Source organism: Aegilops tauschii, chromosome 2, assembly GCF_002575655.3.
Source record: "Aegilops tauschii subsp. strangulata cultivar AL8/78 chromosome 2, Aet v6.0, whole genome shotgun sequence".
Taxonomy (NCBI): domain Eukaryota; kingdom Viridiplantae; phylum Streptophyta; class Magnoliopsida; order Poales; family Poaceae; genus Aegilops; species Aegilops tauschii.
In genome coordinates, this window is record NC_053036.3 from 317,657,429 (window position 1) to 317,683,310 (window position 25,882).

General features: G+C 43.9%; 1 protein-coding gene and 1 non-coding gene across 2 annotated transcripts; one reads left to right on the forward strand and one right to left on the reverse strand.

Moving 5' to 3' along the window:
• The first annotated feature begins 11,861 nt into the window (after positions 1-11,861).
• On the forward strand, positions 11,862-22,974 carry LOC109736013 (ubiquitin homeostasis protein lub1). The gene is made up of 22 exons (XM_020295228.4): positions 11,862-12,038; positions 13,085-13,419; positions 13,835-13,938; positions 14,225-14,293; positions 14,389-14,449; positions 14,739-14,878; positions 16,473-16,662; positions 16,883-16,944; positions 17,358-17,446; positions 17,842-17,914; positions 18,513-18,572; positions 18,806-18,952; positions 19,055-19,093; positions 19,221-19,258; positions 19,450-19,536; positions 20,226-20,391; positions 21,204-21,281; positions 21,473-21,609; positions 21,907-21,983; positions 22,130-22,199; positions 22,285-22,350; positions 22,584-22,974. Exons 1-22 carry the CDS (start codon positions 11,991-11,993, stop codon positions 22,710-22,712), a joined length of 2,265 nt encoding a protein of 754 aa, XP_020150817.1. The 5' UTR covers positions 11,862-11,990; the 3' UTR covers positions 22,713-22,974.
• A 1,144-nt stretch (positions 22,975-24,118) lies between these two features.
• TRNAE-UUC (transfer RNA glutamic acid (anticodon UUC)) lies at positions 24,119-24,192 on the reverse strand. Its single transcript has one exon. It is a non-coding gene; the product is annotated as a tRNA-Glu (tRNA).
• Between the last annotated feature and the right edge of the window lie 1,690 nt (positions 24,193-25,882).

A 25,882-nucleotide genomic window follows, 5' to 3' on the forward strand; every position in this document is an offset into this window, starting at 1 on the left:
GGCCAAGGAGGGGATTGGGTTCGCACCCAAGCCCAAGAACAAGAAGAAGAATGACAAGACCAAACGACCTCCTCCTCTCAAGCAAACTTTTGTGAAGGAGGGAGAGGGTGCTTCCAAGGAGAAGAAGAACAATGCGAAGGGTGGCGATGTCAAGAAGGGCAATGCCACCCCTCCCAACAAAGCCGGCGACTTTAACCCTTCTTATGTGTTATGTCGTGCTAGTGATGGGCATGTTTATGCCAAATTTGTTGGTTCTCCTCATGAGTATATTGAATGGTCTATTTGGGTTCCTAAGACCCTTGTTACTAACATCAAAGGACCCATTACAAAATGGGTACCTAAAACCAAGCATTGATCTCTTGTAGGTGTTTGCTTCTGGTGGGGGATCATGGTTGCTCGATAGTGGAGCTACAAATCATATGACCGGAAGCAAGGACTTGGTGGTGGACGTGCACAAGATTCCATCTATGCCCACCAATGTCGAGTGGGGTGATGCCTCGTCCTCTAAGGTATTGGGACTCGGCAAAGTTGTCATTTCTCATGATCTCACGATCGAGAAGGTCATGCTTGTTGCCCCTTGCATACAATTTACTTTTCGTTCGTCAACTTGCAGTCATGGGCTTTGCCACTTTCTTTGATATTGATACCGTGGCCCTCTTGTGGAGCAAGACTCTTAAAGTAGCCTTTGTTGGGCATATCGAGAACGGTCTATATGTGATTAACTTTTCGGAGCGACCCACTAAGACCGCGACATGCCTAATGGCTAAAGTTGACGTGGGATGGCTTTGGCATCGCCGTTTAGCCCATGTCAATATGAGATATTTGCAAAGTCTTCTCAAGGGGGACCATGTCCGTGGACTAACGAATGTTAGTTTTGCTAAAGATCGTGCTTGCAGTGCTTGTATCGAAGGAAAGCTACATGAGAAGGCTCACCCTCCCACGACTATCATTTACTCGAAGAGGCCTTTGGAGCTCCTTCATTTGGATCTCTTTGGGCCTCCATCCTTTGATAGTCTTGGGGGTAGAAAGTATTGCTTGGTGATTGTGGATGACTATTCAAGATACACTTGGGTGTATTTCTTCAAGAGGAAGAGCGAGACCCAACAAACCGTCATTGACTTTGCAAATGAAGCCCAACGTCAACACAATGCAAAGATCTTGACAATAAGAAGTGACAACGGCACCGAGTTCAAGAACTACACCTTGGATGAGTTTCTTAGTGATGAGGGGATCAAGCATCAATATTCCGCACCTTACACCCCTCAACAAAATGGTGTTGCGGAGAGGAAGAACCGGACGTTGATGGATGCGGCAAGGACCATGATGGCGGAGTTCAAGTCTCCATACAGCTTTTGGGCCGAAGCCATCAACACCGCGTGTCATGCATCCAATCGGATCTACCTCCGCAAGGGCTTGAACAAGACTCCATATGAAATACTCACCGGTAACAAGCCCAACCTCAAGTACTTTCGGGTGTTCGGGTGTAAGTGTTTCATTCTCAAGAAAGGTGTTCGGTTGTCTAAATTTGAGGCTAGAGCTTATGAGGGCATATTTGTCGGTTATGCTACAAACTCTCATGCTTACCGTGTCCTCAATAAATCCACGGGACTTATTGAGGAGACATGTAACGTGGAGTTTGATGAGAATAACGGCTCCCAAGTGGAGTAAAGTGGCACTTGTGATGTAGGTGATGAAATTCCTCCCCAGGCCATAAGAAGAATGGGTGTTGGTTTTATCCTACCCATTGAGGAACCCCTTGTGGCCGAAGGAGAAGGACAATGCTCCACTCAAGTGGAGCCATCACCAACCCAAGGCCCACACGCTTCCGAAGAACAAAGTGAAGGCCCTCAACCTCATGAACAAGACCAAGGGCAAGATCATCCTCATGACGGTGTTCACACACCAAGTGATGCCCAAGGTCAAGTTATCTCCTCCGAGCAAGTTCAAGATCAAGAACAAGCTCAAGATGGCGCTCAAGATGATCAAGTGACCGCTCCTCAACTCACCACCGAGGAGGAATTGGAGCGTCGTGCCGCCAAGATTGCATCCAAGCTCTCCACCAAGGGTCATCTCATGAAGAATGTACTTGGAAGCATTCAAAAGGGGGTAAGCACTCGTAGACAATTGGCGAACTATTGTGAACATCATGCGTTTGTCTCTTGTGTTGAACCCCAAAAGGTATATGAAGCACTCGAAGATCCGGATTGGCTTAATGCCATGCATGAAGAACTCAACAACTTCGAGTACAACAAGGTGTGGAGATTAGTGCCAAGGCCAACGGGGAACCACAATGTCATTGGAACCAAGTGGATATTCAAGAACGAGCAAGATGCTCATGGGACCATCGTTCGCAACAAGGCACGATTGGTGGCACAAGGCTACTCCCAAGTCGAGGGTATCGACTACGGTGAAACCTTTGCTCCCGTTGCTCGCCTTGAATCCATTCGTTTGTTGATTGCTTATACTTCTCATCATAACTTTAAGTTACAACAAATGGATGTGAAGAGTGCTTTTCTTAATGGTCCTATTAATGAGTTGGTTTATGTCAAGCAACCCCCCGGGTTCGAGGATCCCTACTTTCCCGATCATGTGTATCAACTTGATAAGGCACTCTATGGCCTTAAACAAGCCCCACGTGCGTGGTATGACCACCTTACCGAGTTGTTACAAGATCGTGGGTTTGAAGTTGGGCTAATCGACCCCACTCTTTTTACTAAGAAGGTCAAAGGGGAGTTGTTTGTGTGCCAACTATATGTTGATGACATTATCTTTGGTTCCCCTAACAAAGCTTTCAATGAGGAATTTGCCGCACTCATGACATCAAAGTTCAAGATGTCTTCCATGGGAGAGTTGAAGTTCTTTCTTGGTTTCGAAGTGAAGCAAAGAAAAGAAGGAACCTTCATCAACCAAGCGAAATACACTCAAGACATGCTCAAGAGATTCAAGCTAAGTGATGTCAAGCCGGCTTCCACTCCAATGCCCACCAAGTGCCAACTTGACATTGATCCCAATGGTAAAGCGGTGGATCAAAAGGTATATCGTTCCATGATTGGATCCTTGCTTTACCTTTGTGCATCTAGACCGGATATCATGTTGAGTGTGGGAATTTGTGCACGGTTTCAAGCCGCACCTAAGGAAAGCCACTTTGTGGCGGTCAAGCGAATCTTTCGATATTTGGCTCATACCCCAAACTTTGGCTTATGGTACCCAAGAGGAGCAAACTTCAAGCTTGTAGGGTATTCGGACTCCGATTGGGTGGGAGACAAAGTGGATAGGAAGTCCACTTCCGGAGGGTGTCAATTCCTTGGTTGCTCTTTGGTAAGTTGGTCTTCTAAAAAGCAAAGTTGTGTTTCTCTCTCGTCCACCGAAGCGGAGTATGTGGTGGCCGGTAGTTGTTGTGCACAACTCTTATGGATGAGGCAAACTTTAAAGGATTATGGTGTCATTTGTGACAAAGTGCCTCTTTGGTGTGACAATGAAAGTGCCATCAATATTTCTCTCAACCCGGTGCAACACTTCAAGACGAAGCATATTGAGATTCGGTATCACTTCATCCGGGATCACATTAGGCGAGGGGAGATCAAGCTCAACTACGTCAACACTCATGATAACCTTGCAGATATTTTCACGAAGCCGTTGGATGAAGCAAGATTTCACGAGTTAAGGCATGAGCTAAATATCATTGATTCGAGCAATGTTGCTTGAACCCTTGCACACCCCACCATACTCAACTTGTTGTCTTGTTTAGATGTAGGCATGGACATAGGGGGAGCGTTGTTCTCTCAATGAACTCTCCCTCCCCCCATTATGCATAAATTGATCAACTCTTTCACATTAGCCATTTTTGATGGTACTTGTGCTTCAAAGATGAGTTTTGGTCATGGGCCCAAGGATAATTCTTCGCGGTGCCATACCAAGTGACTCAAACATAGGTGGCTCCGGCCACCGCCCTCTCTTTAGAGAGGTGGTGTCTCTAGGTTGAGTCTTGTTGTCTTTTGCCCCTCTCTCTTCGTGTTGAGTGTGTTCTTGTGGTGTCTCGTTTGTTTGAAGATTCCGCGCGAAGACCTCTCTTTCTTTGTGTTTGAAACGTGCATTTTCTTGAGCTCACGGTACTACCGCGGCCTGCCACGGTACTACCGCGTGTGGAGAGCACGGTACTACCGCACCCAGCACGGCAGTAATTTTTTACTACCGCATGGGAGAGCGGTACTACCGCTTTGGTGCGGCACTTCCGCCCGAGCGGTAGTACCGCGATGAAGCGCGGTACTACCGCGCTGACGAGAGCGCGTGGGGGGTTATGACTCGGGCAGGGGAGTTCCAACTCCCCATACCCATTCACTTGTCTCTCGCCCCCGCCGCCTCTCTCTCGCTCGCTCAAGAACGGCGCCGGAGACCCTCGCCGGATCTCCGTCTCCGGCCACTCTTCTCGGATTCCGACCGGTGGGATCATTCCCCACCACTTCCTCTTACCATGGACCAAGGTTTCTCCCCCACTCCCTCTCTCTTTTGGTTGTTCTTTTGCCTCTAGGTTTTTGGGGAGATGCATGTGTTCTTGAGATTTTAGGCCAAATCTATGCAAGAGTAGGATGTAGGAGAGTAGTGTTGCGTAGAAATTATACTTGATATGTTGTCCCGGGTAGATTTGATCAACCGTAGTACCGCCACGTTTTCGCGGTCTTTCTCAGATTCAAAATGGTTTGGATCTGCCGCCGTGTGGTACTACCGCATCTCCTGTGCGGTACTACCGCAGGTTCGGTACTACCGCCCGTCAGGTGCGGTACTACCGCACATGATGTGGTACTAAGATCCTACTACCGCTCCAAGCCCCGGTACTACCGTGTCTTTGCACGATACTACCGCGACTAGGAGCGGTACTAAAATTTTAGTACCGCGCGACCTGGCAGTACTACCGTTGTTGTCCAATCTTCTTCTTGGCAATTACCACGTATGCTTTCTACTTGTTTCTCTTGTCTTGCTAAGGTCTTTGCATTGATTCTTCTCGCTCTTTGTGTGTGCTTTTGCTTTGTGTCTTAGGTGGTGGCTCCGGTGCCCCTGCTCGCCATTCCAATCCCAGTCATGACACTGGCTCCAAGCGACTACGCAATCAAGATGAAGCACCAGAGGGCTCCAGTGCCCCCAAGCGCAATGTCAAGACCTCAGCTAGCAAGTACAAGGAACCTGCCAAGGGCATGGACGAGATTCCACTTTCTGAGTTTATCCCTCGCAGGCAGATCAACCCATATGTGAATGCTCGTGCTATCTTCAGAGGCAATGACTTGTTTTGGACCAAGCAGCAGACTCTCATTTATCTGGATGTGATCAAGGCCAAGCAAAACACCTACGTGGATGTCAAGTGGATTGACATGAATCACATGAGGAAGGACAAGTATCGTGAGTACTTTGGAGAGGCTCTGGATTTGGTGGAGCAGTTTGGTATTGAACATGTGATATCCTTCCACCTGGACTATGACCCTGAGCTTATCTGTCAGTTATTTGCCTCAGTTCACTTTCACCCTAGGGAGGAGCGGAGGATGACTTGGATGACCAATGGCCGTCAGTTGACTGCTACCTGGAAGGATTTCATGGATCTACTACAGGTTCCGGATGACGGGCTCACCACTCCCGCAGGTGTTCGCCCTCATGCCAACCCTGAGTCCGCAAGCAAGAACAGGCTCCAGCAGTACTATTTGAGAAGGTGCTTCCCGGTGGCAAGTCGACGTGGGTGCTGAACCCATTTTTGGACATCATGTATTGCATCTTCCGCAACTCTCTGTTTCCTCGCATTGGCGACAAGGACAAGGTACATGCCTATCTGGTGGATATGATGCTCCTGTGCGAGGAGGCACGTGTGTCTCAGACTCAACCACTTGATGTCTCACATATCATGTGGTGTGAGCTTCGGTTCGCAGTGTTCAACCGCAAGGTACCTATCTATGGACCGTACATGTTTATGTTAATCTCCAAGACTTGGGAGAAGCTGTTCCCTAGTGATCAGTTCCTTGCTCCAGATTGGATTCGGCATGAGTCCATAAGTCTCTGTGTCAAGCCCAAGTGGGCCAACACTACTACTCGTGCTGAGGCGTCTGCTGCTAGGAGGGCTGTTGATGAGGAGGAGGCTGAGGCAGAGGATGTTGCTGAGGACCGTGCTGCTGGGTATACCCATCGTTCCTCTGAGCCCTCGTGGGCCAAGAAGCTGAAGGACAAGATGAAGACTCTGTTCTGCATGCAGGCAAAGGGGCAGTACAGGACTCACGTTGCTTCCAAGGAGAGTCGCCGCCATGACAAGAGGATCATGAAGGTCTTTGGTGAGGCAGAATCCGACGGGTCAGAGAGGCACATCACCCCGGAGGCCAAATGGATGGCGAAGCAAGGCTACAAGTGGACTGATTCTGAGGAGGACATCGAGGAGACCGTCCCGGCCGCCGAATCTGACGGGGAGTGTTGGAGCGATTTCTCTGCCTGAGCCACCCCTTGTGTGTAGGTGTCCTCTCTGCCTTTTTGGCGTCTTGATGCCAAAGGGGGAGAGAGTGTAGGGATTTGTGTGCTTGCGAGTCGTGTGTCATGTTTGGTGTGCTTGCTTTATCATTTGAACCTCGTTTGCTTTGGTTTGGTTTGCGCCTTTGAGACTTATCCTTCATATGGTGTAAGACATATGCACTCTATCCTATCTTAGCAAGCTTATGATATATTGTGCTACTTATGTTATGCTCCTATTTGCTATCTTGTCTAGTGTTAGTCTTACTATTGCAAGATATGCCTTGTCTCTAAAATATAGGGGGAGTGTTGATCCTAGTATGTGTGATGTGCAGTCCAAAGCACCCGTCTAGATTGCACACATCTAGGGGGAGCCCGTCTATATCTTAGAGAGGAGGGGTTTGCGTTTGCTCAATTTTATTTCCCTTTGTGCAAATCCCGTATTGTCATCAATCCACCAAAAAGGGGGAGATTGTAAGGGCATATTTATCCCTAAGGTGTTTTGGTGATTGATGACAATGCTTTTGCGGACTAATCGTGTGCCTTGAGTTTCTCAGACGTTTCATCGCTAGGCACAAGACGGTTTGGTGCCCCTCGAAGACTATTGAAGATGACGTTTTTCTACGTTTCTTTTTGGTGGATTTGAGTCGTAGGAAAGCCGTACTATTAAGAGGGGGTCCGCGTCGGAAAGGTTCGGGTGGAATCATCACGTACACATTTTCTTCCTTGTCTCCACCTTTCCCCTGCGCTTTGGAGCATCCTCCGTTTATCCTCTGTGCATTATGTCTTGGTTGCTGATATTGGGCTTGCGGTAGTACTGCTCCCTGGAGCGGTAGTACCGCAGGCACCTGCGGTAATACCGTACCTCGGCGCGGTAGTACCGCAGGAGCCCACGGTAGTACCGCTTCTCTGGAGCCGTAGTACCGTGGCCCCCAGGCCAAGTGCCGCTGCATTGCGGTAGTAGGGGCGGATGTAATTTTTTACATCCGCGCCTCCGCGGTAGTACCGCACCTTGTGTGCGGTAGTACCGCGTGCGGCCTGGCTCAGCTGTCACACGGTAGTACCGCTCCTCCAGCTGTAGTACCGTGTTGGATTTTTGCATCGTCTGATTTTCAGCGGAAGTAGGCACAGATGTATTTTTATTCATCCGCGCCCTTCGCAGGCTAGGCCATTCCTGCCTTGCGGTAGTACCACAAGGGGGAGCGGTAGTACCGCGCATACGGAAGTACCGTTCTCAGCCTCTGTGCTTCAGGCTTGTCCTAGTTCCTGCCGTTGCAGCGGTAGTACCGCGGTCTCTCGTGGTAGTACCGTATGGCCGTGCGGTAGTACCGCTTGTCAGGGGCGGTAGTACCGCAAGTCGCGGGCTGGTTAGGTGGATAACGGTTGGATTTTGTTCTCAACTATAAAAGGGGTGTCTTCCTCCTCTAGTTGACCACCTCTTCCAACCCTAAGTTCCATTGTTGCTCCAAGCTCCATTTTCGCCCGATCTCACTCCCTAGCCAATCAAACTTGTTGGTTTGCTTGGGAGTGGTTGAGAAGGCCCCGATCTACACTTCCACCAAGAGAAATTTGATTCCCCCCACTAATCCCTTGCGGATCTTGTTACTCTTGGGTGTTTGAGCACCCTAGACGGTTGAGGTCACCACGGAGCCATAGTCCATTGTGGTGAAGCTCCGTGGTGTCGTTGGGAGCCTCCAATTAAGTTGTGGAGATTGCCCCAACCTTGTTTGTAAAGGTTCGGTCGCCGCCTCCAAGGGCACCAATAGTGGAATCACGGCATCTCGCATTGTGTGAGGGCGTGAGGAGAATACAGTGGCCCTAGTGGCTTCTTGGGGAGCATTGTGCCTCCACACCGCTCCAACGGAGACGTACTTCCTCTCAAAGGGAAGGAACTTCGGTAACACATCCTCGTCTTCACCGGCTCCACTCTTGGTTATCTCGTGCCTTTACTTGTGCAAGCTTATTTGTGCTATATCTCTTGCTTGCTTGTGTGCTTATTGTTGTTGCATCATATAGGTTGCTCACCTAGTTGCATATCTAGACAACCTACTTTGATGCAAAGTTTAAATTGGTAAAGAAAAGCTAAAAATTGTTAGTTGCCTATTCACCCCCCTCTAGTCAACTATATCGATCCTTTCATCGGTGAAGCCCCAATACTTCCCATCTCCCTGTCTACTCTCATTTGTCCACATAGCCATCGTTTGCGCGTCGCTGGTTTCGGCCGCCATGGCCATGACCTCGAGCTTGAGTTCGTGCTCGTGCACGTCGCTGTACACCTTCGCTATTCGCTCTGCTTCTTCTTCTTCAATCAAGGGATAGGTTCCGGGTCGGGAGCCTGGGATTAGCAGGGTGGTTGTCGTTCTTCTTTTTCGTTTGTTTTCATCCGTAGTCAGATCCTGCTCTTCTGTATGATGACTGCTATGTATTGATATGTTGTATTCATGTTGTAGCTTGTGGCGAGTGTAAGCCTTTATCTTGTATTCTCATCTATTCAGTACATGGTATGTTGTAATGATATCCACCTTGCTATGCGCTCGAAATGCGATTGTGCCCCAATCATGAATTCATCACGTGATTGGGATAGAACCGCATCTTGGACGCTACAGAGCTACTTGAGTTGCCGCCGTCAGAAGATCCAGATCAGACTAGCAGCCGCCATGGCGGCCGAAGTTCGACATGGAGGAGCCCATGCTGGCTGATGGCGTGCAGTGCCACTCGGCAAGTACGTGTGTGCATGGCGCCATTGTCCTCTCGTGGCCATGAGCTCGCCCGTGTGCACTCACTAGTTTGTAAAATGCTCGCTGATGTTCTGCTTAATCGATTGCAAGGAAGCATTCTTTTGGTTACATGGTACTTTCTTGAGTGAGTTACAAGATTGAAAATCTTATGATGAAAATAATGATGATTCTCTATTGTGAATTGTTAAGAATTATTGATTTTCTGATCTGTAAAAGGATAGATACTTGCGATCATCTGTAAATTGCAAAAATAACTGATGTTTTAGATCATCTTTTACATGCTCATATCCTGATTTTGTTGCAAATAGGAAAGCACAGCTAGGTCCTGCTAGCCTTTACAAGAGAGAACCTCACTTCCTTTTTGTTAGAAAAGCATGACATCAATGTATGATAAGTGAAAGCATGCAGATTTCACATTTTACATTTGAACATTTCATTGTACTCATACAGCCCTGATTAGAATGTGATTGCAAATCGATTCACATTGGTCTGAAATTTAAACACCAAGGAGTATAAAGCAGCCCTATGAGAATAAATAGATAATCCTGTAGATATTACAAAGCAAGGTTCCATATTTCTATGATTTGGCACTCCATCAAAATGATAAGAGTAAATTATTCTCGAAAGCATATGAAAAATCGTCAAACTTCAACCATGTCACACTCACAAGTTAAAACAGAAAACATGTTACAGGTCCAGAACTGCTATTTATCGAAATGTAGCTTTCTAACAGACGAGAACAATGTGGCTTCTTGTTGAACTCCTTGTAGAAGACTTGTAAAGCCGCCTTGGACGAAAGGAGCATGCATGGTCACAGGCTGCCCGTACACATCTGTTGAGAATGTTATCATGGATGCATTAACATATCCGCATTCAATCCTCCCTCTGCTTATTCTTCAAGTATTCTAACAGTGTTTTTGCATCATTGGATTCTAAATATTTCTTCCTTTCCTTACCAATCTCATTATTGCAATCCATTTTTGAGAATGGCACTTTGTGGACTCCTCCGTAGAACGCTACCATGAAATCATACACCTGAGATGGCTTCAGCCCAGCTTCACGTATCTGACCAATTAGCGCTATGTCCGCTTCTACAACACGTCGTTGAGACCTCAAGTTGTGCAACTTATTGGGACTAGCAAGATAATGATTGTGATCGGTTACAACCTTTTGCACTGTCCAAATCCCTTCTCTACTGACACTAAATTCAACACAGGCCTCACAACCTGTTCTTGTAGTGGCCTTTGATGACTCGGTTTCTCATTCTCCTTGATTACTGCAAACTATATATTTCTGGTATATAGTTTGATCTTGGCGGCGCTTTGTCTGGTTCCTTCTGATACTAAACCCAATCTTGCCGGCATATGTGTTGTACATGTCATATGCTTTCTCCTCTGAATCGAATGACATTCCAACTTTGGGAACGATCAAAGCTTGCCCAACTTTATCAACCACCTACAGTAAAAAGAGTTGAGAATTAAAGTTACATTACCACAATGTAAAATATATATTATGTTCTTCTTCACAACACATTAATTTTACATTAGGTGCTTCATGGGCAGAATACTTTGTTTTGAACAAGCTACTGTACTATCAAGCCAAATATCAGCAAATCATTGTGTACAAAATTATTAATATGTCATCCTCAAATTGTTCATTAGAGAGAAACATCTTATGTTGACTTCCTGATCTAGCTTTTGGCATGACAATGTACTGTACACATGCATGCTAAGATTGTTGTAAGGGACAATCTCGAAGAACCAAGCAACGTCGTACCTATTGTGTCTCCACCCCATCAGCTCCACGACCACTCTCGATCACATCGTCCTCCCGACCCCTTTCTCCAATCATGGTGGTTGTGTCATACTCCTGGTCTTCTGTTACGTGCGGTGGCGGCAAGTCTATGTCGCAGGTTGCTGCCTCCGGTGCCACTGTCGACGACATGCTGTACGAGGTGGAGTAGTGACCGTTCTCATCCGCATGGTTTACATGATCCAAGGAGGCGACAGTGCCGGACTCCGGCGTGGCAACTCCCGTCCTTCTTGACGGAGGCGACACTTCAGCAGCGGGAGCACGACCCGTGGCGGCCATGGCTGTTGTTCTGGCCCGATGCAGCCATGGGAGAGAGAGGGCGACGAGGCGTTTTGGCGCGGTGCGGCCAGGGATCCCACGCGCACCAGTCCGATCGCGTGGAGAAGAGGGCTCCGGTCGCTTGGCCATGGAAATACTGATTGCCGCGGAAGTGATTGATACGAGCCGCGTAGTCGTTTCATGGAGCCAATGCGAGGTATTCGAGCCGAGAAACATAAGCGCAGGTACGGATGAGAGGATAGCATTCGATGGACAGCAGGGACAAGTAGCGATAGATTAGAGCGGGTACGCACAACGGGAGGTTTGCAGCCCGTCTCCACCCATTTTTTCCCTTCGGTTAGTTAATTCAGGATTAGTCATGAGCTAAAAACTAATTCTAACCTTTAGCTAAGTTAGAGTATCCAAACAGGGTCAATTTTGAGTATTGTGTTGCATGCACTAAAATATAAGGGTCCAAAGCGGACGCGTCCGGACCTGCCCGGTCTCGTCGGCCGAATTGGTCGTAGATGCTCTCAGCCCATAAAGAGAGCCCACCTCAACCTGGCACGGCCCAGCCTCCATAAAATCGCAACAACGCGAGATACGACCGAGACACAACAACCCACGAAACTTTGCTCGCAGTTGGCATCGTGTCAGTCTCGACTCGCCGTCTCCCTCCTCCGCCAATCTTTCTCTCTCAGCGCGCCCATGGCCGAGTACCACCTCAGCGCGCAGCTCCACGGCCACGAGGATGATGTAAGCCTCTCCCTCTCCCCTGCACTATTCGCCCCGCGTCCGTCGCCTCAGCTCTCCGCTTTGCTTCCCCTGCAAGTATGTACGCGATTCGATCCCACCTGGCCGGCCCGGACGAACCCTAGACGGAGGGTTTGCGGCGGGCGCGGGCCGTCTCGATCTGCTAGTTGGACGCGTTCGCTGGAAGGGCGGCGCGGGTTTGCGTAATTCGACCTAGCTAGCTTGGTTGCCCTCCCGCGGGTTCAGCTTGCCCCCTCCTCCGGTCCAACACCCCCCCACAAGTTTTAGATTTCAATTGCCCGTCCGAATTTAGTTCTTCCCTGCGCATGCTCTTGTGACTTTAGTTTCGGTTTGTAACAGTCGATTTACAGGGTTTAGGGGGTGAATATGTAGTGTAAAAATAGCCGGCGGTTAGTCATTGCAGTTTGACTTGCTTTTGATACGATGTTTGTAGTGGATTTGTGGATCTAGGAATCATTGGTTACTTGGTTTTGCTGGGGTTCTTTTCACATGTGTAATCAGATGGTTAGTTCCTATGTTATGTTCCACCAAAATTCAACAAATTGTCGTGCTTATTTCAGGAATCAATGCTCATCCAGAATGCCACGTTCTGTTTTTCTAACGATGGATTTATGGTTCCAATCATGGTTCCAATTATAACTCGCATTTAGCATGTAAATACCAAACATAATACAAAACACCCCTTTATGCAAACCCATGTGTATGTTCAAAGGATAGTAAAAGGGGAGCATGGTAGTCTTGAAAATAAAAAAAGTGCGTATATGATGATCAACCAAATTTGGAGATAAAGGTGATCCCTGTGTATTAGCCGATTATTTTGCTCAAACTGTTAAGAGCTTAGGCACAGTTTATTTTGCATACGTGGAACGCATATCTGCATCACTAAGTAGTTCAAGACTTTGAGCATTGGTATGTATTCAACCAATAAAGTTAGATCCTTGTTATCAAACTCTTTCATAATTTCTACATTTGCTACACGCCTACACATTTGGTTCTTGGGTAACTTGTGTTTGCTCCTTTTTTAATAGGTTCGTGGGATCTGTATCTGTGGTGATGTGGGGGTCGCAACATCGTCAAGAGATAAAACGGTGAGATTCTGGACGCAGCACCCGGAAAAGAAGCGCGAATATGTCCTCTCAAAAACACTTGTAGGACATTCAAGTTTTGTTGGCCCGATGGTTTGGGCTCCACCTTCTGATCGCTTTCCGGAAGGAGCGATTGTTTCTGGTGGCATGGATACCCTAGTATTGCTATGGAATTTGCATACAGGAGAAGTTGTTGGAACAATGAAGGGTCACACCTCACAGGTGACTGGTCTTGCTATCGACGACAACGGTGACATTATATCTTCATCGATGGATTGGTATGTTTTTTCCCAACCAGTGTAATTCCTGTGCAGAACTTGCTTGTATCCTGAGGGTCTTTCTTGTATATGATGGTAATAACACAACAAATGCAGACAATTTGTTCATGGGGTAATTGTTTGACAGATGTAGTGGTGTAACATGAATGTAATATAATAAATTATATTTCTTCTATTTGTACAAATTCACATATCGTACTTCCGTTTCTTTCTACACTCTGAGTCCCTGATAGAAAAGGTTTCCAATGTTACTTGTGTTTAGGCTGTGGTATATTCAGTATTTTTGGGCATGCGCGTTTATGAATTATACTTTATGCTGTATTTTTGTTTTGTCAAATGGCATAATGGGCTAATAATTTATGAAGTTTCCAGCTAATGATTTCTTGCTGTACCCTGACGCTTGTATTATGCACAGTACTTTAAGAAGGTGGAGAGATGGCAATGCTGTAGAAGTTTGGGAGGCTCATAAAGTTGCAGTGCAAACTGTTCTAAAGCTGCCCTCGGGAGAACTATTTACGGGTAGAGCTTCCGCTATGTCTTCATTTTCCATTTTTACTAGATTTTTATTATTAAATTTCTACATTGGTGCGCTGGTACCTTGTACTGCTAGTGCGATTTATTATTTTCACTGTTTTCTAGCGTTTCCATAACTGAACTGGTGTCATTGGCTTCAACATCATATGGCATCCTGGTTTATGAATTATGAAAGTATATATTTGAGAGCAATTGTGACTGCCCATGAATATCTATAACTAAATTTGTCAAATGGTTGATTAATATTTCACATCTTTCCCCTTTTGTATAGGTTCAAGTGATTCCACCATTAAACTTTGGAAAGGAAGGACTTGTCTACATACATTCTCTGGGCATGCAGGTTATTTGTTAACTCCTGATGTGCACTAGTGCTTTTGGCATTTTTGTGCTCATCCACACATACTTGATCGGTTGACAAATGTTGTTCCATTGCAGACACTGTTCGATGTTTAGCACAGATGCCAGGGATGGGTATACTTTCTGCATCACATGATGGGTGAGTGATTAAAATATCACCTGACTAGTTCCACCTGCTTTTAAACGAAAGGATGGATCAGTACAGGCTGCTATTATTCTTTCTATAAAATTGTACATGAAGATCTCATAATTTCTCGTTTGATCTTGGATATTCGTACTAATATACTGCCAACGGTTTGCTGAAAGGAACTGCTCATCTATTTTCATCATTTTCATTGTCGTCTTACATTTTTGTGCATCAAATGTATTCTTTCAGTTTACAGCTACTCTGTTTACACGATAACATATGATATTTTGTCTGGTCGCAGAACTATAAAGTTATGGGCATTAACTGGCCAACCCCTGTTGGAGATGATTGGCCATACCTCTCTTGTATATTCTGTGGATGCGCATTCATCTGGTCTAATTGCTAGTGGCAGTGAGGATCGTTCTGTCAAGATATGGAAAGGTGATTTATTTTGTCTGCTTTGGAGAATTATTGTTAAAATGTAGTGGCACTTTTTTTATAGGATATAATTTCCTTATATTTTAATCTAGGTGTGGGCATTCGGTTCTTCCTCTTTTTTCCCCGGTATTTTGGTTTTCTAAAATTGACAACTGAGTTAGCCTGGAAATTACTATGAACCGGAAATTGGGTTCACCCAAACCTCGGTTTGCTTTTCGGTTTAAACAGACCTGTAATTCAATAGCAGAACAGGGTGTGCATGCTGTCAAATACTCGGATTTTATCAACAGGTCATGATTGAAATCCAAAATCTTGTTGTTGAATCTGCAATGCAGAGCATACATGATTGCACTTTGCTACCGTCATTGTTGCATGGCACTGCTCCTCTTTGAATCCTTTGAATCGTCTCGTTGACGGTGACAGACTGACAGGAGTGCTAGTCCACTGATGGGGCCGCCGAGTGCAGTGCTGTTGGTCGTTGGGATGGATTGCACGCACGTCGGCTGGTGCTGGCGGCTAGGATTGTGCGAAGTGTTCGTAACTTTGTTTCCCTGTGGCCCGTTGACCGTCATGATTGCATTGGTACGCGAGAGCAAGAGATGGGCCTAGGCACCTAGCTGACTTGGTGGAGATCTTGCTGGGCTTTAGTTGAGATTTTGATGGACTTGCTTTTTGCTAAAGTAGATAAGGACGGCAGCATGGCCCTGGGAAATGGGGCCATAGGACGAGCAGATTCTTTCAGTCCGTTTGGTTAAACTGAACCTAAAACCGAACTGACTGATATTAATTCGGTTTTCTATGCATGGCAACTGATGTATGGACCCTGAGCTGATTTAACATTATATTTTTCTTTTCTTGGTTTGGGTTTATTTTTCACCTTTTTAATTTTTTATTCCCATCCGTACTTGTACCATGTGTTCTGAACAACTCTTTAAACCCTGACCGTTCCATTGGGGTTACTATCCACTCGTCAGCTGGTTTGTCCCCCTATATGCCTCAGTCTAATATTTTCTCCAAACAAAAATAGTCCCAGTCTATGATAGTACTTCCTCTTAACTGGGATTCTGTTAGAGGCAAAATATTGCACGGGATTCCATTATTATAGGCAAAAGATTGTAAATACTTTGACCTCAAACATATTGGCAGTGGCATATGGGAAAGGTAGTTTGTATTTAGCACGATAGTGGAAATTGTGACAATAAGTAAAGAGAGATCTGCTAATTATCGTTAAGCACCTGTATTCTTGTCTTGATTCCTCCTTTGGCTAGTCCATGAGCAGTTCCAGTCTTCTTTTCTTCCACACTGAAAATAAGAATCCAGATACCCACACACGGTCTTCTTTCACCTGTACCTATGACGATGTAAACCAGTTTCTTGGGCTGATTTGAGTTGTGTGTTTCATGGATGCAGCTAGGATATATCTGTCTTGTTTTTTGGGATAGTATGTTTGGATTCATAATATGAACCATTTTAGAAGCGAAATTTATATTGGAGGTGCATTATAGTGCAGTTTTTTTGTTTTGGTTGTTAGTACGTAGCAGAATCCAGATTTTTCTTCATGTACCTGGTTATAAGACTGTCAAGTAATATAATGCAGATGGAATCTGTGTTCAGAGCATTGAACACCCAGGATGTATATGGGATGCTAAATTTTTGGATAATGGAGATGTTGTTACTGCATGTTCTGACGGAGTTGTGAGGATATGGACAACCGACAATAATAGGTTCTGCAGTGATGAGGAACTTGCAACATATACCGATATTATTTCTCAGTACACACTAACCAGGTTGGTTGCTGTTTTTTTTTTCACATTCTGAAGTTTTGACATCTTCTGCTTAAAGGATCAGTTTTGTTGTCGGATTACTCTATCATGTAATTGTTATGCCAACATTTTAATTTTTAGGCGAGACTTCTTGTCCAAAAATAATAATAGTCGGAACCATGGGGTTAATCATACGTCGACTACTAATTTGACCAAATGATCTTTATGCCTTTTTTTCCTACAGAAAGACTGTTGGTGGACTGAAGTTGATGGATCTACCAGGAGTTGAGGCACTGCAAGTTCAAGGTCATATATCTCATTTTTCTGATACGTTACAGGGGTATTGTGTTCATATTTCCATGATGCTCCAACTATTTGTAGTGAATTCTGCAGGCTGGGTGTGTTTTCATGAAACATAATGTCAGCATATTATGGAGTTCAAAATTAAAATCGGATTGAAGATATACTGTTGCACACTGAAATAATCTCGAGCTTTTGAAAATATTCATATCTTTCCAGTTTGCAATAAACCTTGCCTTCATCATATTTCAGCTCATAAGGGATTAAGGAGATCACAATATAAAAACGAATTTTCTATAAATTCTTTAGTGTCGTGGACTTGTGGTGTATGTAAAGTAACTGACAATATCCAGTCATCACCGCGCGTGTTATTTTTGCATAGTAATGCCATGTTTGTAACTTTTCTTTTGCCCAAGCAGGAAACAATGATGGGCAAACTCTAATTGTTAGAGAGGGGGATAACGGTGTTGCTTATTCATGGAATTCAAAAGAGCTAAAATGGGACAAAGTAAGTACCTTTGTGCATTAGACCTTTTCATAGTATTATATTAAGTTGCTACATCAAAGAATTTGCAAAGCTGAGAAATGTTTACATATTTGGTGTGTTGCTATCTTTAGCTGCTTGATGCTGCTTGAGTTATTTAACTTAAATGCAAGTTTGTATGCAATTTGAGGTATCCATGAGGCACTCAATGCCTGCAGTGACGGTCCAAATTCACACATACAATCTTCAAATATGATAGGGTTGATGACACATTTATTACACATTAAATGGAACCTAATTTAGCACTCGATATGCTTTTACCACGCTTGACCTTGCAGTGGCATTGTTGCTTTGTTGTATACTCCCTCCGTCCCAAAATAAGCGTCGGTGACTTATCTTGTCATAAACCAAATTGCTAGATTGGTGAAGTGGTGGATGGACCTGGGGATGCTGCACAAGGTCAGGTTTATGATGGTGCTCACTATGACTTCGGTAAGTTAATTTCTCTTTGATTTGTTTCACCGTTAAACTTTTAGGCGACGCTACGCGTCAGCAGAGCAATAATCGAATCACATTAACCGCCTTGGTAGTCGTTGGCTAGCGTGTGAGACAGCCGTTCGATCTCTTCCTGCGTCAGCCGGGCGCCCCAGTCCGTCCACAACATGGCTCGTGTTGCGTTTGGGGCTTTGCAACAGAGCCGTGTTGCACTCCGCCGAACAGTTTTTTTGCGGTTTATGAAAAAAAAAATGTTTCCAGTGCAACATGGTTTCTACCCCGTCCTTTGCAACATGGGCCATGTTGCAAATCTCAGGCTGAGCTTGCACACAGGCATGCGTCATGCTCCTCGCGCTGCCCCCGTCCTTTCAACATGGGCCATGTTGCAATCCGAGGCTGAGCTCCCACGCATCACGCACGTCACTCTGCTCCCGTCCTTTGCAACATGGCCCATATTGGAACTGCAACATGGGCCATGATGCAAATCCCTGGTTGAGCTCCCACAGGGACAGACAGAAAATCAGTCGGTTGAGTGCTAGCCTTTTCCTAACCATTTATGTTTCTTTATAGTATTATTTTTTATATATTTGTGCAGTTTTTAATGTTGACATTGGAGATGGAGAGCCCATTCGGAAACTGCCCTACAATCGATCAGGTATATCACACATTTGTCTTGCATTTAGAAGTTGTTTCTCTGCTATTGTTTCCAGAGTAAAAAAGCAATATTGTGACCCACATAGTTATGTTTAGAAAAATCATCATTTAAATAGTCATCTAACGTTAAGTTTTTTCTCCGCTTGCATGTACTGCACTTTGATTTGATGCTTGAGAGTCTACCACTTTGCTATTTTAAGTACCACCGTCTTACCTATGAATTGTTTTGTGCAGATGATCCATACGCAGTTGCAGACAAATGGCTCCTGAAAGAAAATCTTCCTTTGACATATCGCCAGCAAGTTGTAGAATTCATACTGCAAAATTCTGGGCAGAGCAATTTTGTTCCAGATCCATCTTTTCGCGATCCCTATACTGGGGGTAAGCGTGTTAGATTTTATATCTTTCAGCAGTCGTTTATAAAATATTAATATATTGCCAGTTTCGGTCTGTTGATGCTTGACTTTATTAATTATGTATCAGGTAATGCATATGTACCTGGGGAACCGTCTTCGTCAAATGGTATGTATTCATGCACATAGTGTTCAATTTGTTACAATAGGTTTTTCTTCCTTTTTCCTCGCATAAAATGTAAATATCTCTAGCATCTTTTGAGAGTCCTGCCATAATGTTCCATACATAATTGCAGGCAGTGCCCCAAAACAAACTTTCAAGCACATACCAAAGGTACGAATGGATCTTCATGATTGCTATTAACTGATGATAATCTAATACGAGTACTTGATTGAAACTAAAACATTTGAACTCAACTACCTGTACTTTGTTCTTGTACACACACTAGAAACAAGCTGCCATCAGATTTGAGTTATGATCTATTGCAATTCTCACTCAAAAACAAAACTTCCCTTTGTTTGCAGAACGGAATGTTACTATTTGAGACGGCTCAGTTTGAGGGAATCCTTAAGAAAATTACAGTATTCAGTGCAACACTTGCATCTGACTCGGTAATTTTGAAGCTTATTTCAGTATCTCACACCTTTATTTACATCCTTAAAGATTTATTTTAGAACTATCAAGGTGCTTCAGGTCCATGAACTCCCACATCTCTCACCCTCTCGTTGGCCCTTTTGTTTCTTAAGCTGCGAGCTTGGGCTGATAATTTTGTCCCTGGCATAAGGAATATAACTTTCTTAGGCAAGTAGTAGTGTGGAAAAGACATGCTACTAAACCACCTCAGGTTCTCAGCATAGTTGAACAAAGTTTGTTCCAGCTATTCGAAGTGCAGAGACATGTGTTGGATGTCCATGTCCATGATGGGTGTGTAATTATGATACTATGCTTTGCTGAAGTATGAATTGGATAACTTGACCTGGCTAGCAAAACTGCGAATTTCTTGTGTTTTGGCTTTCTATGGGATGCGATGAAAAATTCTTTAGACGACAATAACCATATTGCTGTCATTTGAGTACTGGTTCATCTAGCACAAAGCTAAAATAATTATGGAGTTATGTGGGCTTAACAACAGCTTAGTTCAGTCTGGTATCTCCACATGGGATTCTTAGAATACAATCATGTCCAAACTTTATGAGGGGTTTTAATTTCTATATTATTTCATACTTTCAGGGGATTCACTCTGTTCATAGGGATCATTAATGTCTTACTTAGGCTTAATAATTGACTTCTGTTTATTCAGGAACAAAAACATCTATCCTTGTCCGAGGCAGACTTTTCAAGATTAGCTGCTATAGTGAAAGTATTGAAAAATACATCATTTTATCACACAAGCAAGCTTGCGGATGCTGACATCGTGTTGTTGCTAAAAATATTGAAGTCTTGGCCTTCACAGATGATGTTTCCAGGTACATCCCTTCTCTAAAAAACTTTGGGACCCCATTAACACTGTTAGCAACATAATGGTTGACTCCAAGCTCTCTGTTTTCACCTGGTGATTACTAGACTATACTCTTGAATTTCGATGTCAGTCGAAATAAGAACTAAAACATAAGGAGATTATTGACTGAGCGCATCCCTTCTGTCATAGACTCTTAGTCTAATTGAATTATCGTCAGCTATTATAATGTAATAATTCCGTTGTTGTAGTTGACAGTTTCAATTAATTGTGGCATGCTCTTTTTTCCTGCCAAAAGTTTGATTGTAGAGCTAAAGTTGTTATTTGGAAAAATGTCAGCTTCTCAGTGTTAAAAGAGAGAAAAATAATTGATACATCCACGGATGAGGACAATTTCGTTATAAAGCCTTGGTATTGGTCAAAGAAATCGGATAAAATTCAACCGACCAAGATATATTTTGGTTTCCCAATGTTCTCACCGAAGGTGACAAACTGTTAAGAATGCCGGAGCTTGTTTTCTCCTATGGAGCTATCTTTTACACGTGGATTCTGTTCCAAATGCTTTTTGCAGTAAAACATTCTTATCTAATATTAGTGGACAGTTGCTTGGGTTTAACAACTACTCCCTCCGTTCGGAATTACTGGTCTCGGAAATGGATGTATCTAGAACTAAAATACGTCTAGATACATCCATTTCCGCGACAAGTAATTCCGAACGGAGGGAGTAGTGTATTATGTTTGGATATTCGAAACTGCATTATGTTTTTGATGGAGATGGTTTTTGGTTCATCTGAAATAATTGCCCATCTGTCTACCTTACAGTTGTTGATTTTCTGAGGATGTTTGTGTTGCACCCTGACGGGGCTACTTTACTTCTTAAGACCATCGAAAGTGGAAACGGTGAGTTTATGCTTGTGCCTGCTAATGCTTTAGCGCATCAGTCTTTCTTGTCTGAGTTTTTTTTTTTGACTCGGTATCTTTGGTTATTATGTTCATTTTAAGAATAGCTGGTAGTATTTCTTAGCAAAATGGTCAGCCTTGTTTTGTTTATTGGTACTGAACTAAGATTCTTTACTCATGTTATCAATCAGATGTACTCATGGAAACTTTCCGTAAGGCTGTAGCAATACCTGTGCACTCACCGAATGTGCTTACAATCCTCAAAGCAGTTACTAACTTATTTGACAACTCATGCTTACACCAATGGTTGAAAACCCATTGTGCTGAGGTTAGTTTTCAAACTACACACTTACTTTTTGTTTCAGCCTATTTATATATTTTGACTCGAAAGTACTCCCTCTGTCCCAAAATATAAGAACGTTTTTGATACTAGTGTAAAAAATGTTCTTATATTTTGGGACGGAGGGAGTAGCTGTTAGTTTTATGATTCAAATTATTACTACAACATCTATCGGTCAATTTCTGGGCCTCTTTTAGTTCATAAAACGAAATTAGGTTTTGAATACTTCTTTTGGGGTGGCAAGTAAATTTTGGCGTGCCTCTTTTGTTTGCTATAAAATTTCAGATTATTGATTCTTTCTCAAGCTGCAAGCCGTCTTTTAGCAAGAGCGCTCACTTGGCATATGCCACACTTTTACTGAAGTAAGTTGAGTTGTGTTATACTTGTACCTAGCCATGCATTCCAATTTTGTTGGTCATGATAGCAGGCACACCTGGCAATGCTGCTGATGTCCCTGCATTGATTGATCTTGTCACTTTTTTTGACTAATATATATATTTTTCTGCAGCTATTCTGTTCTTTCAATTGAATCGAAGGATGAACAAAGTCAGGCACAGATTCTTTCTGCGGCCCTTGAAGTGAGTTCCCCCATATCTTTGACCTCTGTAAATCACTCTACTCCCTGCAGCCACATGTGTTTACATTTCTTATCTGCATCCACAGATTGCTGAAGACGATGCCCAAGATGCCGATTCGAAATACAGGGCGCTTGTTGCAATCGGCTCTCTTGTATCCTTTTCGACATTTCATTATGCAAAATAACATATTCCCTCCGTCCCAAAATTCTTGTCTTAGATTTGTCTAAATACGGATGTATCAAGTCACGTTTTAGTATTAGATACATCCATATCTAGATAAATTTAAGACAAGATTTTTGGGACAGAGGGAGTATTTATTATGGCAGAGTTTTGAACGAGGTATCACCTTTGCATGTGCTTCCCTTGACCTGTTTTAACCTTTAGATGTTGAACGGCCTGGTCAAGTCCATCGCCCTTGACCTCGACGTGAAGAGCGTCACAAGCAGCGCAAAAGCTTCGATGGACTCGAAGATCGCCGAAGTCGGAGCTGATATTGAGCTGCTAACAAGATGAGAGAAAAGAGTGTCGCAGATACTACATTCGAGAGAAAAGGTGGGAACGGAGGGCTGGGCGGAGCGTTGCAGTTAAGTAGTGGTAGCAGCCCACATCCGCGCAGGTGGTAGCATAACTTTTGCGTGAGTGCAGGAGAGTTTGCTGCACCTTGTAATCAGTATGGTATCGTGCGAATCCTTCGCCCTGATCACAAAGTTTACTTTTATGCGCACGCAGGCGACTGAGCGCACTTTTACATAATAAACACTCTACCACATGAAAAGGATACCATATTTCTCTACGAACTTGAAACATAACATCGAATCATACATCTAATTAAGTACTCCAAAAGCAAAGGCACGACAGAGTCAGAGATGTTATACTCCGTTCGGAATTACTTTCATAAAAATAAATGTATCTACAACTAAAATACATCTAGATACATTTATTTCTTGAACGAGTAATTCTGAACGGAGGGAGTAGAAGCCAAGCGATCGAGGAGGCAATGCGATCTATTCCTACGCTGCCTGTGCGCCATTGAAGAAGAAAACCACTGGTAAAAAGGATGCACGTGAAATTGCTGTACTGTAGTGCCAGCATAATTAACATGATGGACAAAATAGAGCTGGTCTTAAAGAATCGATATCCAGAAGCACAACGTTGATTCTTTCCCGACTCATCTTAAATTTTGACGTTAATCACTGTTATACGTTTTGTCTTCTTAGACAAAGTGTTCATACGATCAAGCGCAAAAGAAAAGTGCTCAGAAAATCAGGGCAAGTCTCCAATATTTGTTCCTCCGGTACCTCATGAATCGGCACCGGTGGCGTGGCCCAATCCGCCTCAAGGTTGGGTGGCTATGTCGGTCGCCGGCCGTGTGATCCTAACGAACACAGATGAGTCAATTATTTTATCCTTTCTGTTTACAAATATATGGAATCCCAAGGAACATAGATGAATCAATTATCTTGTTTTCTCTGCTTACAAATATATATTCCATTGCAAATACCTCCTCGAAGCTGAGATAAGTGCCATTCTAGAAGGACTTTCTTTGAGTATGGAGCGTTTTGACGTACCTATCGTGATCCACTCCGAATCTCCGGTTGCTATCGCTGCCCTAACGGATGATTCACTTATCGCTCTGCCTACAGACACTTGATAATAGAGATCAAGAAGCTTTTGGAGCTTCGTGGGTTTATTCTGCTGAAAATTGTTCGTAATCAAAATAGAGTTACTCTTAGTCTTGTTAATCTAGAGATAGTACCGCTTGTGGGTTGTACCGAGTTCCAGACAGTGTGAAAGATTTTGTATTAGCAGACAGTAACACTTTTTCTGAGTAATAAAATACCCACTATTTCCCGCCAAAAAAGAGAGACAAAGTGGCTTGTTGGCTGTACGTAATTCACCGGTACAAAAACAAAAAAAGGCTCCATTGCCGGGATTTGAACCCGGGTCGCCTGGGTGAAAGCCAGGTATCCTAACCGGGCTGGACGACAATGGATTGGTGATGAAGAAATATAATATATGATATTTGTACGGAATCAGCCCCGCTAACTCCTTCAGGTCATATCCAGAGATTTGCTTTTTTGTTTTGAATGGTTGCCAATCTCTGGCTATTGGTTATTACACACCCTTGTCCGCTGTAGTTCATCATTTCCCCGGCATTAAGACCGAGACCGAGAATGAAACCGTATTGACATGATAGGAGTTGTAGAAGACCGAATTGAGATTGGTTATAAAAAATCAAAGACCCAATTAAGTTTGGTCGGATTGGTCAAACCAAAGAAACTGAATTACTCCGCAACCGCCATATACCCCTGAGGCCCACACACTCATGCGTACAACCCTCTAGTCCTATCAATCTGGTATACCCGGAGTCCCGGACTCCCATCTCCTTTGCCCTTCTCCCAACTCGTAACACCGAGAGTCTCACAAAGTTGCAAGTCTCAATATAAGTGCCTTCCACAATCGCCCCCTTAGGTTGGCCATGGTGGGGTAATATAAGTGGTATCATACACCTGGAATTCGCAAGCATGCTTATGTGGCAGACAATTAAAGAAAAGAGAGAGGGTTACAATAACATAGATAGATACCGTATCATAATAAATGTTACACTATCATGTGTCATGCATGACAATAAATGAGACCATCTATAATACTAATCTATGATACTATGCACTATGAATGTAGTATCATACATTAGTATCATATGTATGATACTAGTATATGATACTCCCCACTATGACCAACCTTACTTATGTTTAGAACCAATGAATTACACTACGTTTATTGTGAAATTTGTTCGTTTGGTCAAGACAAAGACCGAGCCGTATTAACCGAAGACTGAATAGGGAGAAAATGAAAAGAAGAAACTAAATTCAGCCATCAAATAGGGAAGATCGAAATGATTGGACCCAACAAACTTTACAGACCGAATGCATAGGTTTATGTATAGGTAACATCGAGCATTACACTGGTAGAAAAAAGGCCTTTAGTCCCGGTTCGCAAAGGCCTTTAGTCCCGGCTGTGCAACCGGGACTAAATATGCGCGACTAAAGACCCCCCCCTTTAGTCGCGCCTCTTACGAACCGCGACTAAAGGCTTTAGTCCCGGTTCTCGTGGCTAACCTGGACTAAAGGCCCGTCCACGTGGGCGCCAGGGGTCCGTCGGGGCGGAGGACCTTTAGTCCCGGTTCTCGTGGCTAACCGGGACTAAAGGCCTCCTCCGCAGGTTTAGGGTTTTAGCCCCCCTAAACCTGGTTTCTTTTTAATTTGTAGTGTTTTATTTCTTTTATATTTTATTTTGTGTTTTATTTTAATTTTGATGAAGTTTCAGTACACATATTCTACGCTACTATATACATGCATATGAAATTTCAAACAAGAAGAATTCAAGAGGAATATATAATATATATTCAATCTCGGGTGACCATATACAACTTCGAACAAGTTTCCATACACAATTAGGATGGATGACCATATACAACTTCGAACAAGTTTCAATCTCGGGTATGCATATAAATTTCTTCGTCCTCGGTATAGTGTTCTCCTTTAGGATTGATGACTTCCCTCATGAAAAATCCTGCTAATTCATCTTGAATTGGTCGGAAGCGAGCTTCTGGACTAAGCCTCCTCCGCAAGTTATCCGTCGCCTTCCGCACGCTATCCGATGCCTTCCGCTCAGAGGTGTGT

What these genes read in the sequence shown, in the direction of transcription:
- LOC109736013 (XM_020295228.4), top strand. Translation starts at nt 11,991, where the DNA reads ATGGCCGAGTACCACCTCAGCGCGCAGCTCCACGGCCACGAGGATGAT. An exon ending in TCCACGGCCACGAGGATGAT is followed by an intron (nt 12,039 to 13,084) that starts GTAAGCCTCTCC and finishes CTTTTTTAATAG; the next exon opens with GTTCGTGGGATCTGTATCTG. An exon ending in ATATCTTCATCGATGGATTG is followed by an intron (nt 13,420 to 13,834) that starts GTATGTTTTTTC and finishes TATTATGCACAG; the next exon opens with TACTTTAAGAAGGTGGAGAG.